General features: G+C 34.9%; 1 protein-coding gene across 4 annotated transcripts in view; it reads right to left on the bottom strand.

Annotated features, from left to right (window-relative positions):
• The window catches only part of smurf2 (SMAD specific E3 ubiquitin protein ligase 2), an 87,079-nt gene that overhangs the window by 50,125 nt on the left and 20,834 nt on the right, over window positions 1-16,120 (bottom strand). For all 4 annotated transcript variants that reach the window (XM_015400203.1, XM_015400202.1, XM_015400204.1 and 1 more), the window contains exons 2-3: window positions 8,147-8,185; window positions 6,691-6,799 (exon numbers count right to left, since the gene is read on the bottom strand). In XM_015400203.1, coding sequence (XP_015255689.1) covers window positions 6,691-6,799; window positions 8,147-8,185 — 148 coding nt within the window. The remainder of the gene's footprint in view (window positions 1-6,690; window positions 6,800-8,146; window positions 8,186-16,120) is intronic.

The following is a 16,120-nucleotide window of genomic DNA, read 5'->3' as shown; positions in this document are numbered from 1 at the left end:
GAACCGAAAACCGTGACCACGAAACTGTGAACCGAATCGTGGATTTTGTGAACCGTTCCACCCCTATTAGTTTCCATTCCTGATCAAATCTGTGCTGCAATTTCTTAATTCTGAAAGCAAGTTCAAAGGCCTGCATTTTACCTTTCTGTATGGTCCCCTCTATACTGACTGATGTGCTACAATCATAAAAACCCTGATAAGGACATTTTTGTTGTATTTTTGAGTTTCAAATTGACTTTCTTACTTTACGTTACAACAGCATGAAAAAACGCGGATTATAATTTTTTCCTAACCCTGTAGGAGAAGAGTACTGTAGGTGGAAAAAAACAGATTAGTTTTCCTAAATATACTACTTTCAGATTATATGGTTTATATCTTGCCAAGAAACACAAACAAAGGCAGGAAATATAAAAAACTACTATTCCAGATCTAAATCTTTTCATAATAAACATCAGTTGGAAATCAATCCTCAAATATAGCAGTAAATTCACCCTTTCCTCAGACCTGTCTGTAAGACCCTGAGTATCAGGGACAGCAAGTAATTTCCCTCAGGACTGGATAACTATTACAAAAAAAAAATGTACTCAAACAGGTCAAATATATAACTTGAATTCTAAAAAGCATCCGAAAAAATTATTGCTGATGAATATAAATATTTATTGTAACAACAATTTTTCCTTACAATTCAGTTCAAAAATATTACATTAATCCCAAAGGGGCAATTCAGTACATCCATCTTTCTTCATTATTACCAGACTAAAATTAAATAAAGGATTCATATAAAGTAATAAATATATTCTTGTTTGCTTATACTGAGGCTAGGCTTGTCAACTAAGGATTCTTTAGCTTTTTCTGATGATTTGATGATTAAACTAGGACAGCAATAGAATTTAATGTTTCCTTTTCTGATGAGCTTAAGCTTCATTTGACTTTAGTCAATGTCTTATCTTTAGAGCTGAAACAATTAATTAGATTAATCCTGATTAATAGATTATTGAAATAATGGTCAATTAATTTAGTGATCGATTAATCAGAGAAGCAACTATACCATAATTGTAAAAAATTATATAAATACTGAGCATTTAAGAAAACTGTTTCATTTGTCAATATGATCTATTCAAAACTATTCAAGTGGAAATATTTTAGTTTCACCTGGTTTAATACTGTAAAAGAACGTTTAAGTGGCCTTTTGCTATCGGATTATGAATTAATAAACTCAATTAAATCAGATTAAATGATTAGCAAAATAATTATTAGTTGCAGCCCTATTTATCTTAAAGAAATATATATGCAGCTACTCAACTTCTCGTTGGGAAAACAATTCTAGATCATACACTGGAAATATGCCACATTTCATATGTTAACATTATCTCCTCAGGATAAACTTTATCACACTGTGGAAATATGCTTGACTATTGCAGAATAATGCTAGAAGAATACATTAATGAAACTAAAGAGGCAGCAGTGAAGCAGGACTTTAGCTGAGAGAGTCGAATTGTTGACCACTACATTCATTTCAAATCTGAGAGACCATTTTTAGGAAAAGAAAGTTGTGAAATGTACCTGCCACCAATTTGTCCAACCATGTGAAATTTATCTGTTGTGTGAAGACCTAGAAGCAGACCAGACAGCTCCGTGGAAACTGTTCAAGCAGGGGCTAATTATAAAATATTAGGGCTGCAACTAACGATTATATCGCCAATCGATTAATGTGTCGATTATTTTTTCGATTTTTCGATTAATAATCAGACAGACAAAGGTTCCTTAAAGAAGATCTTTTATGGAAATAAACCAGGTGAACCTAAATTGTTTCCACTTGAGAAGTTCTGGATAGAACATATACGTTTTTTTTTTATCTTAAATGCAAAATTTTTACTTTAATTAGATTTTTTTAATTACCCTTTTTACTTTTTTTTCTAAGTGGGTCGCTCTGTCCACTAAAGGCATGTTTCACAGTCTCTAAACTCCAGTTAATGACAAATTAATTTCTGAATTAGTTGACAATTATTTCACTCATCAATTAATCATGAATAATTTGATTAATTGTTTAAGCCCTTTAAAAAACTGTCTTTAACTAACATCCCTTCTAGCACCGTTCAGTCAGTGATATGTGAATGAAAAGGAAAACAAAAGGATGGATCATCCGCATATAACCATTATTCTGCTCATTTGTCCTGGTATATCCTATTAAATCCATATTTCATAAAATACCATGTTTATTCTCAGAATGTCTCCACAATAGAAAAGCCTTTATAAGAAGGAAGAGGCAACAACAAAACATGAACAATTAGCCCGAAAATTCTATAAAATAAGTAAAACAATGACATCTACAATAAAAACAAGATAATACCATTTATATCCAATCAGATTTAAAATAGTAGCCTTTTCTCCACATGAAACATTGATATATTTTACAGAGTTGTTTTTCCCCAAAATAAATATTAAAAAAAGAAAGAAAAAAAAATCATACTGCATATACATGTTTGCAGGGTATTCATAATACAGCGAAGGCCATAAGTATCTGTGGCTTGTGGAAAAGGATTCCACCCCAAAAAGCTGGAGGTTGCTGATGGGGGTGTGGTGAGGAGGCAATCTGCCAAGCCCACACTCCCATCTGCTTTCTGTGGCATGTTAGCCATTTCCTGAACCAGAGGAAAAGGCCAAGGGTCGCTTGTGGGGAAAGCGAGAGGGTGGGGAGTTAAGGGGGGGGTGGAATTGATAATTATGTAAAGCGGGTAGAGATCTGAGGTTGAAAGAAACATTTTAAAATGTCAGAGTGGTTTTAAAAAGTAAACTTAAAACAGCATAAACATCTACAATCAATATGAAGTCGTAAGCACATGGCTATATTTACGTAACTATTACTCCGTCAGCAGGGTTTTAGCTCATCTCATATATAAGTAAGTTTTTTTTGTTTGTTTTTTTTTGGCTCTCACAACCAGTGTGCTGGTTTCCATACATTTTTCAGGATGTTTTTACATTTCCCTTTGGAGTTTTAACTATTTTCTGTACATTTAAATACACTATATTAACTTTGAACTGCCTTAAGTAGCAGTTGGGTCTGATCTGTAAGCTCCACAATATTGGAAGATACACTATACAACAAATAGTGTGGTCAATTTCCACATTAAAATGAAGTAACCTAACCTACTCCAAGAAATGAAGCTAAAGAAAGAAGGTAAAACACCCCCCCTTATATTTATTGATGACGGTACATTTAGTCTGTAGGTAAAAAATAAAATACTTCTTGGTTAAAAGCAATAAACTCAAGATAAAGCAAATTGGTTGAACATAGATAAAACATAAAGTGAATATTTCTGCATTTATAAGACTTGACACAACACCTGTCCAATACATTTATTTTAAAGACTATAAAGACTTGCAGAAAAACTGTTAAGAAATAAATCTTATGAAGGATTTGATCATTTGTGCACAAAATACCAACACCAGAATAATTATAGCTCCTGCCAAACATTTTCCCCAAATTAATCTCCATCAAAACTTGAAGGAATTTGTGTTTTTTAGACATAAAAAAGTGCCATACATGCATGACCAGGTCATTTTCTCTCACAAATACAATAAGTCTCATGCGAGATCAGAGGAAAGGAATGTCTAAAATGTTACTCCACAGGATGTTGTTCTGTCACGTAAAACAGCTCGCCAGGTTTATAGAAGGGCATTTCTTTGACACAGAAAGAAGGCGTCCAAGTTTTAATTCCTCAGACACTGGTCAGAGGACAGCCGTACATTTTTAATTTAATAGTAACCTCTAAGTTTTGCAGTTTCAGAGGGTAAAAAAAAAAAAAATTCAAACATTATAACATTGTTCTAGCCAATGTTGCTTTAGTTGACCTAGAAGGGGAAGATGAAAGAGATGCTTTAAGAAATAACCAACCCGAATCTGACATTTTTATGCTCTTCAGACCGAAGTCGGTGACTAGCATCTCAGACTCTCTATTAATAATTCAGTGAAATCACAACACAAGACACAGCCACATGGCTCTGCTTAATGAGCAGAGCCTTATTTACCTGCCACAGTTAAATAGGGGTAAACAGTTTTACTTTTACAATGCTTTTACTCAGTTGAGGAATCAAATTCATGACACATTCTTGAAAAGCTACAATTTTCAGTATCATACTCTTACTAGGGGTGGAACGGTTCACAAAATCCACGGTTTTGTTGGTTAACGGTTCCGTGGTCACGGTATTCGGTTTGGTTCGGTATATGTTGATTGATACACCGAAATCCCATAAAAAATTAATGAAATTAATGAAAAAATCCCCAAAAAATTAATGAATTGTAATTATTTTTAATGATCCGTGGAAACCCTGGATCATTTCCGCATGTTTTGCTGCTTTGAATTTAATCATCTCGTTCCTGCCCTCTACGATCTCCAAGGAACTCAGAGCAGAGCGGACGGGAGCCACAGCGGAGGCTGTAAGCTTTGCTTTGTGCAGGCGGTCTGGAGCGCAGCGCAGCGGAGCGCTGACGGAGTATGTGGGATTTCGGGGTTAGCCTGACATGTTGGTCATGTTGCTGTTAGCATAAACAAAACGCGTTGCACAATACTTGCAAACTGTTAAACTTTTATCCACAACTTTCTTTCCGCCATCATTGTAGGTCACTCTAAATGCAAAGTGGTCCCATACAGCAGATCTATAAAGTGCTGCTGGCGCGTCTTCCAACTCCTGTTCTTTCCCACTCGCCATACCCACACAATTCTCCACAACAACTGATTTTTTTCTGCTACACTGCTTCGCTTCTCCTTCTTGTTTACTACTGGTGGTTGGCTTTGGTCGCAGGACCACCACCTTCTGCTCTGGACTGTACATGCTTCGCCTATGAGAAAAAGGAGCGCATGAACCGAACGCAACACACGCAAATCGAACCGAGACAGTCGAACCGAACGGTTCGGACGGTTTTCATGAACCGTTCCATCCCTAACTCTTACAATTAAATACATCCTTGACATGGAATATACCATATTTTCCGGACTATAGAGCTCACCTCAGCACACCCCAGTGTCTTTAATACGACAAATAAATTTCAAAATGTGTGAATTCGGAGCATTTGTTCTCCTAAATGAAAATTAGCTTCTTGGTCTTTCATTTCCAACTTTGGCTTGCCCTTCTGGGGGTTAGGCAAAATCAATAGAAAAGCTGCACCTTCTTATAAGCTGCATGGTTCAAAGCGTGGGAAAAAAATAGCAGCTTATAGTCCGGAAAATACGGTTCATAGATTAGATTGCTCTTAAAATCATGCTAGCTGCTCTAATTGCTGACAGAAGATGCTAAAAACTGTTTAAACTGATCTTACTGTGGTAAACCTGGCCTTTTTTATAAAAGGGATGAGAGAGTAATTTTGANTTCTTTCCGCCGTCATCGTAGGTCACTCTAAATGCAAAGTGGTCCCATACAGCAGACCTATAAAGTGCAGCTGGCACGTCTTCCAACTCCTGTTCTTTCCCACTCGCCATAACCACAAAATTCTCCACAACAACAGATTTTTTTCTGCTACACTGCTTCGCTTCTCCTTCTTGTTTTCTACTGGTGGTTGGCTTTGGTTGCAGTATCGCCACCTTCTGCTCTGGAGTGTACATGCTTTGCCTATGAGAAAAAGGAGCAGCGCATGAACCGAACGCAACACACGCAAATCGAACCGAGACAGTCGAACCGAACGGTTCTGACGGTTTTCATGAACCGTTCCATCCCTAACTCTTACAATTAAATACATCCTTGACAGGGAATATACCATATTTTCCGGACTATAGAGCAAACCTCAGCACACCCCAGTCTCTTTAATACGGCAAATAAATGTTAAAATGTGTGAATTCGGAACATTTGTTCACCTTTGTGCATGCTGTTAGCAATTTCTTGGGCTAAATGAAAATTAGCTTCTTGGTCTTTCATTTCCAACTTTGACTTGCCCTTCTGGGGGTTAGGCAAAATCAATAGAAAAGCTGCACCTTCTTATAAGCTGCATGGTTCAAAGCGTGGGAAAAAAGTAGCAGCTTATAGTCTGGAAAATACGGTACATAGATTAGATTGCTCTTAAAGTCATGCTAGCCGCCCTAATTGCTGACAGAAGATGCTAAAAACTGTTTAAACTGATCTTACTGTGGTAAACCTGGCCTTTTTTATAAAAGGGATGAGAGAGTAATTTTGAACTGAATAAAATTTAACCACCGATTATGTTATTTCTAATTGAATTAAACTTTCAACAACCAGAAAGGCTCCTATATAGTTAGAATAAATGATTTAAAAATTGATAAAATGACCATGATTAAAATGTATTAAAGATTAAACAGTTGTCTTAAAATTATATCAAGAAATGTTCTTTCCATTAAACGGTATATATGCATCTTCAGATACACACACAAATTACAGAAGTTAGTCAGCAAAATTTGTTTTGTAAAGGTATAAGAAAAAATACCCCATTATTCTTATTAGTGTTGTATTGTATTATTTCTATGTAATTGTAGAAAGTTCTTTTTTATTTGCATTACTTGGACAGAAGGAACAAATCTGGCCGGTCTATCTCTAGTTTTGTGTTAATGTTTCATTTAATGTTTGCATATTGATGAAAAATGAAACAAACAACCAAAAAAAGATTTTAAGCAGACACCCAAATATAGATTCTAGAAAAAAGTAAACACAGCATCAAATCTACATCTTTTTTAAAGTACTTACAGATCATAGTGCTGATTCCACTTTGGATCAAGAGTATTTCTCACAGTATCTGTTGAGTGGCATTGTCCAGAACCGTCCACTACCACTTTAGCGAAAGGATCTGGCAAACCTGCAAAGCACAATAAAATGGTTTTATTTAATGAGCAAACAAAATTATTAAATTACCCTTTCAGGCTTTTAAAAGAGAAGAACATGAATAATAATACAAACTTTTCCCACAATGTCTATTTGATGAAAACAAAATAGAAAGATGAGTTAAAGAGAATCTAGATTTTTTTTTTTTTTTTTTTTTTACTATCCTGCTCCTTTTGACTGGTGGCATGAAAAACTTAAATCCTTGTGCAGAAAAGCTTCTAACAGCTCAGTTTTTACCTTGTAATTATTGATCTGACTGTAGATATGTGCATGTTGATTTTGGAGAGCCGTTTCCTGGCTTATCAAGATCAACTCACATCTGCCTTATTTGAATGGCACGCTTTCTATTATCATGTCTTATCCATTCTGAAGTATGAGGAATGGCCATACGTGTCACGTCACATAAATTAGCAATGGAAACAGGAAGTCATAGATAAGTAAAAGTTCTCTGTCTGACCTAAAAGCCAGAAGAAAAAGTGACACAGTCATCAAAATAAGCTCAGTTTACATCTATCTTTTAGAGAAATCTGTCTCACTATGGTTAGTTTGACTTAAAACATATTTCTAATAGTGGGATTATTTTCCCAACTTTATATAAACATACTTAGTTTTTTTGTTTTTCTTCCCCTGTAGTATTTCCTAATATAAGGGTCTGATTTAAAGTAAAAACCTTATGTCATTTTAGAGAGAGATGATTCAAACTTTCAGTTTCTAAAAGAGCATGTTCTCACATGTATTGTTTTTGTTGTGGGAAGGATTTACACCGCTAAGATACTACTACTATATGTGGAAATGAAAAACCTGTTTAGCTTGAAACATGATAATACAGTCTATTTTATGGTCTGATGATACATGAATGCATAGGTAGCTGGGGGACAAGTACGTCTCACATGATAAACTTGTTTAGCTTATTATAAGAACTGGAAATACCCTACATCTATGAGTCTATGTTGTATGGTTAAACCCCGACAAACCAAACTCGTGTTCTCGGAGACAACCGGCTTAATAACTTAGTGACAAAGATGGTTTCAGCAGTAAGAAAAATAATTATACAAAGAGGCAATTCTGAAAATATTCAGGATTTAAAATATAATCCTTAATGACAAACGTGTGACAAAACAGACTCCAAATGTTTTATTTTGATGCCCTCCTCCAATAAGGTTTAAATACGCAACAAATTTGCCTACATTTGTATTTTAAGCACCTGTTTGAGATATTTAAATACTCAAAAACTGTTAGTTAAACCCCTCAAACAAAATATTAATCTAAAAGGCAAAGCAAAAGAAAGGGATTGAAATAAAAAAAAAATATTTTTACTTACGAAAGAAGTCTTTCTTTGCCAGGTTCTTTGCACAGAGGACTAGGAAATAAAAAAAAAAAGACAGATGTTAACGTGAGAAGCAATATAATACCCACACATCAGACACGCATCAAAAGGAAAATAGAGACGTCCTTAACTGATGCCAGGTAGAGTCTCAATTAGGGTTTTATCAAATGACCACCATCAGAGTCCCAGATGAAACTTAACTACCAACATCTGCTGTTGGTCTACTGTCTGCCATTTCATCAGCTGAAAGCTATTGGCTTGTGTAGCACAGAGCTAATTGGTTTTGTTTGTTTTTGTTAGTCACAGCCTGTTTTAGTTTGCACAGCTTATCAAACCAGATTAAAAGTTTGCTCATTATTTGTTTGAAGGCTCCTCTAGCTGCCATTACATTACAAGTAAAGCTGCAAGTTAATAAAGCATGACAATTGTTTTTTTGTTTTGTTTTTTATCCGTCTGTACAAGATAGCTATATGTGGTTTATTTATGATGTGGGCCCACCCTTACAGCTATAACAGCCTCACCTCTTTTAGGAAGGCTTTCAACAAGGCTTAGGATAATGCTTATGTGAATTTCTGACAATTTGTTAAGGCTTGGCTTGAAGTCTTAAGTTTAATTCATCCTAAAAGGTGGAGATCAGGGCTATGAGTACGAAACTCTAGGGCTGGGCTATATGGACCAAAAATAACATTGCAACATTTTTTATCTGAATGGAGGGAGGCGGAGCAATAGAAAGCTTAGCACAGACAAACCCTTTAGAGAAAGAAAATTACAGGTCTCAAGAGTAATTAGGACACAAAAAGCATATCTATCTATCTATCTATCTATCTATCTATCTATCTATCTATCTATATATATATATCTATATCTATATCTATATCTATATATAGATATAGATATAGATATAGATATATATATACGGATTATATCAGAGAGAGAGACAGACAGAGACCCATCTTGTATCTCTTTTAAAAAGATCTAAATAGATAAACAGATATGTTGCCCAAAACTACCTAAAAAAAAATAAAAATTAAAAAATAAAATACAAAATTAAAAAATATTAAAAAATTAAAAAATAAAATAAACTACCTAACAAACTCGGTTGTCAAAAAGTTAAAGGGATATACAATATTATGGGTTGATATTAGCTTTAAAGCTGCATACAGGACATTGGCGATTCCATTGATTTAATCCATCAATGTAAAAGGAAACCTTAAAAAAGGTGAGGATTATGGAGTCCGCCACGGAGGAGATGCCAAATTGAAATATCAGAGGTGTTTACTCTTTAAAAAAATTAACATAAATAAATTTTTTCCGAGAAAAGTGAATTGCCCCTATTTTGAACAATTAGATAAGACAATCTCCCAATTTGATAAGATTTATTTTTACAATAAGAAAAAAATCTACTCCGTTCATCTTATTCCACAGGCAAATCTAATCATCTTAAAGGACAGCATACTAATTCCAATGGCAAATCATATTTACTTGTTAAAATTAAACATAAACACTTATTTTAAGAAACTTTTACTGAATCTTAGATCAGTTTTTGCAGTGTATATTTAAATACTAAGAAACATATAGACAAACTGCTATTTGCAATGAATGCTCTAAACAGGAGTGAGAAGTGTCTGTGATTAGGTTTAGGTGGAAAATTATTGTTAATCAGCTAGTTGAGTTATAAACTACCAGCATATAGGATGTCCGTTCATAATGACCTTGCCATGCAATGAAATGTATTTGACAACTTATCTAAAATTACAAATTATACTCTGTTCATACAGAAAGATTCATCAGCTTTCAATAAAGAAAACAAAATCAACTTAAAATATGTAATTTTTCTCTTCAGACAGCATTTCGATATATATATCAAAACACCCTCTTCACTTTACTGGCTCAATCACTCACTTTAAAACAAAATGTGGATTTCAGTGAAATGGTTCTGCTACGTCTCTTTTAAAGGTTAGAGGAGTTTCTTTGTCTAAAATATTGATTAGACAAGCATTCCTTCCTGTACGAAGCAAATCCACAGGGGTTCGTTACACTGACAGCATACAACAGCTTTCAACTAAGAGAGGAACAAGACGAGAGCATAGCTGAGAACAACGCCTGTTTCATCCAATCTCCCTCAGACTATTGCAGTCTTTATTTCTTCCTTTAATGCTCTCTAGTGTGTTGTAATCATTTGGCTACCTGCAGAACACTGATTGTTTCTTGGATCCGTGCTACAGACTTTAAACCTAAAAGGAAGACAAATTAGGTCACACATGATCATTAGAATAATCCAGTCCAGGTCTGACTCTCTCAAGTACTTTGGGTGTTTTTAAGCAAAGTCCCATCCAAGGTCGCAGTTAGTGCAAGAAAAGAACGGAAAAACCTTTCTAGATTCTAAACTACTCATTTTAATACAGCTGTGGGGATGTATTAAAAACGACAAATCTACTGCATCCATCTGACAACGGATAAGCAAACCTAAGGGACAACGACTACCGACAGAATAATAAGAGGGGAAAATTCTCCCCTAATATCCGATTACATTTACTCGCTCATCTGAATGAGCACCAATCGTTATCTTATCTTATCAAGAAAATGATGTCGCCAAAGCAAAAGGCACGCTTGCTTGCCAAATCAGAAGGAGACAGAAAGACCGTCCAACGGGAAAAATGGACATCATGTTACATGGACAGTAATCTTGGCAGATCTTCTGTGCAAAGTAAGTCCAGAAGATAAGTTAAAAAATAAGGTTTAAATACATTATTATCAGATCTTTAATGCTTTTGAAGAAGCTTGTTTCATTGAAAAACAAAAAATACTAGAAGTATGTGATTGTGCAAATAAATGAAGCTAAATTAAGATGAGAACAATATTTTAAGCATTGAATAAAATCTTCTTAATGATGTATTGATTATTTTTTTTACTTTTAACTTGGATTTAAATATCAGTTTATTTAACATATTTACAGAAACAAGTTAAGAGAACATATCAATTTGACGTGTTATGCCAACACATTTATTTAGCCCTGAAGAACTGTGGTATTTATTTTCCCATGATTCCAGCAAAAACTATACAAAGCGATTAAAAAAAGTTTGTCAGATACACAATCATACAATGTTTAATAAAATGTCGTTTAACTTCATTCAATTGAATAAAAATATCTATACCTAGATTAAAAAGAAAATATTATGACAGTCCTTACCAGTAAGGTTTAATCCTACTGTCGCTGCTATTTTGGTTACAAAGATTTAGGTTAGGAGTGAGAGATTTTGCAAAAAATCTAAATTGCAATATTTTTTCTGAAAAGAAATCGTGTTTGCCTTTTTATCTTGATATTCCTCTGTATTAACCACAAGCACATATATTGGTTTGGCTCCAGGGTTTCATTACTGTTATGGCCTTGGATGCATTGTTGTTAAGAGTAGGGCTGGGAAATTACTTGCATTTGCAATTAGGGCTGAAACAATTAATCTGATTAATCGTGATTAAATTATTGAAATTCAGTTATTGAAATAATCATCAACTAATTTAGTAATCGATTACTCCTTAACTGGAGTTTTAGAGACACTAAAATAGGCCTTATCTGACAGAGCAGACCACTCAGAGCAGTAATTATATCAAAATTGCATTTAAAAAAAGTGTTAAGATTTTCCTTTTAAAGTCGTAGGGAAGCGGCTGTTCCAACTGTTGCATTTCCAAATTCTCCCGAGTGGTGCACGACTTTACAGGAGTGAATAAAGTGAATGTGATTGGTCGTGTGTCAAGAGGGCGGGATTGTTGTGGCGGAAGATTCACAAGCAAGTTTGATTGTGGCCGGTTTCTGTTGAAGCATCTTGCTAACCAGTTAGCAACTTAGTGCTAGTAGGTTCCCAATGGGAAATTCCATTGGGACCAAGTAGCACTAAATTGGTAACTTAGAAGCGACGCTGTCAAGGAACGCTCTGGACAGAGGAAACATGCAAGAGGATGAGATTTTAGTGTCGGAGGTCGTGGATGAGTCTCCTCCATCATACATTTTTTATTTAGAGGAGGAAAGCGGGGACGAAGATGTTGTGGAACAGGATGCCAGGGCGGCAGAAGCTTTTAAGACAGGATTTTCTACATTTTGGGATTATATGGTCTGATAAAGTGTAAATTAATATACATGTTTAAGCCAGAATGATTTGACATTTAAATATGATTTCCCTACAACTGAAAGATACAAAAAATGTTTTTGTCTGTCAATATGCTCATGTAACCACATCACCAGAATGATTGACAATTTGAAGGACCACTTCTTTTGATGACCCACCCAGAAAAAGAACATCCACCACTTTACATAAAAAAATAATACCAATTTTAGAATTCCTCCTTAGTTAAAAGTCCATCATCAAGGGACTTCTATTGTTTACTGGACAAACTGCTAGCGGGGATAGATCTGCTAATTATCTGCAAACCTCTATTCTTCGAGGTGGCAAACCTACTTTAAGCATATTACCAACATCTGCATGGCTGGAGAGAGAAAGTTAGCGTGTTACTATTGTTATGCTACCAAAGATGTGGTACTTCTACATCTTCAAAATGTCACAGCTTTTAGATGGCAATTATATGTATCACAATCAAATGTCCAGCCCCAAAGTATTATAAAATGTAAAGAGAATCCTAAAAATCCAAAATCTAATATGAAAGTAAGCAGCATTTGGATATGTTCCTCCATTTAAGACAAAAACTTTTCTGTGTGTTTTCACAGGAAGTAGGCACCACAGTTTGGCAGCTACCAGGTTACACCGAGTATACTTAAGTTACCAAACTGTGCTAAGAAGAAGATTAAGGGATTACCTTCCACACTGCTTCTCTGACTTAACCACAGAAACAAGAGAGAAAATCCTCTTTCATTGTTAACAATGGACTTTCAAAAACTGAGCTGGAAGAACCACAAAGCTGGTGTTACCAATAATGATACACTACAATAAGGCATTAAACAGTCAAATGATACCAGAAAATAACAAAACAAAAATTTTTTTTTACTGATGTTTAATCTATCCCACATGTGCAAAAATCATTCATATTACTGTTTTACTTCAAAAACACTTTATTGATCCCAAAGGGAAATTAAATAGTCATGGTAAAGATAATTACATTCTGTCATAAGGATTTTAAGCATCAGCATTAAATTAAAGATCGACTGCCATCATTTCCTCATTTGTAAACAAATGAGCTTTTCATTATTTCTCACAGATTATTAATACAATTTCACAAAGTAGCGGTAACTGTTATCATGCCACAGGAAATTACTTATCTCCTAAAAGCTTTTTCAGAGTATCACTGTGGCCTCTATACCACATCTGATATTGCTGCCATTGAAAAATCATGTAGGAACCCATTTACTAGATGTCATGCAAGCAGGCAGGCCACCATGATCCATGGCTGGCAGAAAACCAGGTGCAATGGATACGCTATTTGAACAGAAAACTGAGTCAACTGGAGAACTGTTAACCACCAGTAAGCCCTCAGGGTGAAGGTGTCTTCTATACAGTCTATTGTGGATTCCCACGATCAGCTCTCTGTTCAAACAATAAAATTAGATCAATACTCCAAACAAATGTGTGGCAAAAAAAAAAAAAAAACCAGAGCTGATCTAATATTTTGTTGCAAGACATTTGTAATGATTTTTTACTTTAATGGTATCGGAGTCTTGTGACATTCTGAAGTTAGTAAATGTTAGTTAAATAACCCCGGTTTTGAAGTGAAACAATGCAATTTTCTTTATTTTGGGATTTGATGCAACCTTTCAAGATTAATCTTTTTAGATTTTGAGAAAATATATATTATAGACATTTATTTGTTTACACATTTACCAATCAAGATTATCAAAATCATGGCATCACATTTCAACATGGTGACAGGCATGGACATAACTGCTGCCTCCAGATCCGTTGTTGGTGATCATAACCTCTCTTTTTATAGGTTTGCCAGCTGGCATTATGGATCAACTCACATATCTGTGCTTTACTTTGCTCTTTATTGGAAAGAGATAATCAGAAATTATCCACACAGTGCGTACATTGCTTGAATCCGGCAACAAATGCAAGACAGACTGCCAACAAAGCACAGTATCGAGGAACATGTGAATGCCAAGCAAACCGGTTGCACCACTTGAAGAAGGGGAAAGAAAACACAGTCTGCAATGAAGCGATGAAGACATACAAAGAGAAGACAGGAGCAGCTGCATGTGCAATCTAAAGGTAAAGATGTGAGGCGAGCATGCCAACAAAAAAAATAAATAAAAGAATTTAAAAAAAACAGCTGATTCAAGAAATATCTGAAGTTGCTTTTAAGGTTTATATCAAATCTTTTAGTGAAGAGCTAAACTGTTATAGTTGTCAGAATTAAACCATGAAACTATCTTCCGTTTACAGAATGTACAATACTTCATGCCTTGTTGCTATGCTGATTGATTATATAAAAACATAATCCGTAGAAGGATGTTTATAGACTGTTCACACTTTAATTACAAGTAGTTTTTCCAAAAAAAAAATGTTAAAAAATTTCAGGGCTTCTAAATAAAGCTAAATGATTATAACTTTAAAACCAATCCAAATGTTGAATAACCTAAATAATACATTAAAATGTTGCTTTATTCATATGAATATTTATCCAAAACTGGGGAGCAAAAAATGAATTGAAAAGTTGGTTTACTTTGTCCATATGGTTTTCGATCAAAGCACGGTAGATCATTACCGTAATTACCCTGTTTGAACATTTTAATCATGTCACAGCACTAAAATAAACCTATTTCAACAATGGAAAACAATGAAAATCTCCCCTATACCTCCGGCACCGGAAGGCAAGACCTTTAGGTAGGTATTCTGAGGACTGATGAGACTAAAGTGGAACTTAGGGTGCAGATCATGTTATGTGTGACCTAAAACCTACACAGCATATTAGAAAAAGCCAAACATGGCGTGGTGGGAGGATTTGACAGTCCTTTGCTTCCTCCAGACATACCCGACTTTTCATCTATCATAGAATTAGGTTTTATGGTTTTTACCAGAAAATCTGTAATACCTTGATGAAATGATAAATATTGCTCATTCAGCCAGTGGCCTTTTGGGTTATGTGTTATTCTTTTAATATATTCTACTGATTTTGTATTTTTCTTCCTATGATAATGATTATATACCATTTCAGAAAATGTACATAATACACACTCGCATATAATTAAGAGACACAAAACAGTAATGCATCGCTATATCATGCAATATATATATATATATATATATATTTCTAGTTCCCATCAGCTGAAAAGTCTTAAAAACACCGCTCAGCTGGAACAAAGTTCAGATTCAGTTCAGGAATTATTGCTGAGCAACTAATCCAATTCCTCTGTCTGGTCGCAGTGCTGGCCAGACAGACAGTGGCATCTCTATGACCCAGACAGTCTTAGAGGTTTATTTATAAATAATACATGTAACTAATTTGTTTTATGATACAAGAAACACTGAAGCCATGAACACTGGTTTCACTACAACAATTAAACTCTCAATTCTCAAATGTGAGAAACAAAACAGAAAATCACATGTCTGTTTTTTTTGTGAATTATTGTGATATCATCCAGTTTTATTCATTACAAAGCTAAGATACGGAGTGTTTGTGGTGACAAGGAGAGTCGGTTACAACGGTTGGGCTTTTCATTGTCTCCATCTGTCTGAACAAAGAGATCTGGCATAAGGTTGGTATTTGTTCTGGTCAAAGGGTCAAAGGTTGTAAACAGATCCTAGCTGAGAGACTTGATGGGGCGTCCATGCTTGTTTTCTCTAGGGACACTGCCTGCTTTACATTTGCATTTGTTGCCTCATACATAAACGGTTGTGAGGAGTGGGATAAAATATACAGCTAGAGCAAAACAAAGCAAAAAAAAAAACAACCCCTAACTTTAGGCCCCGTTCACACGAAGTCAAAACGAACACGAAACGCTAATATTTTCCAGAACGTTTGTCG

The sequence above is a fragment of the Cyprinodon variegatus genome, unplaced genomic scaffold (assembly GCF_000732505.1).
Source record: "Cyprinodon variegatus isolate N-32 unplaced genomic scaffold, C_variegatus-1.0 Scaffold1081, whole genome shotgun sequence".
NCBI lineage: Eukaryota > Metazoa > Chordata > Actinopteri > Cyprinodontiformes > Cyprinodontidae > Cyprinodon > Cyprinodon variegatus.
Note: the sequence above shows the minus strand (reverse complement) of the source record. Positions and strands in the feature narration are given on the sequence as shown.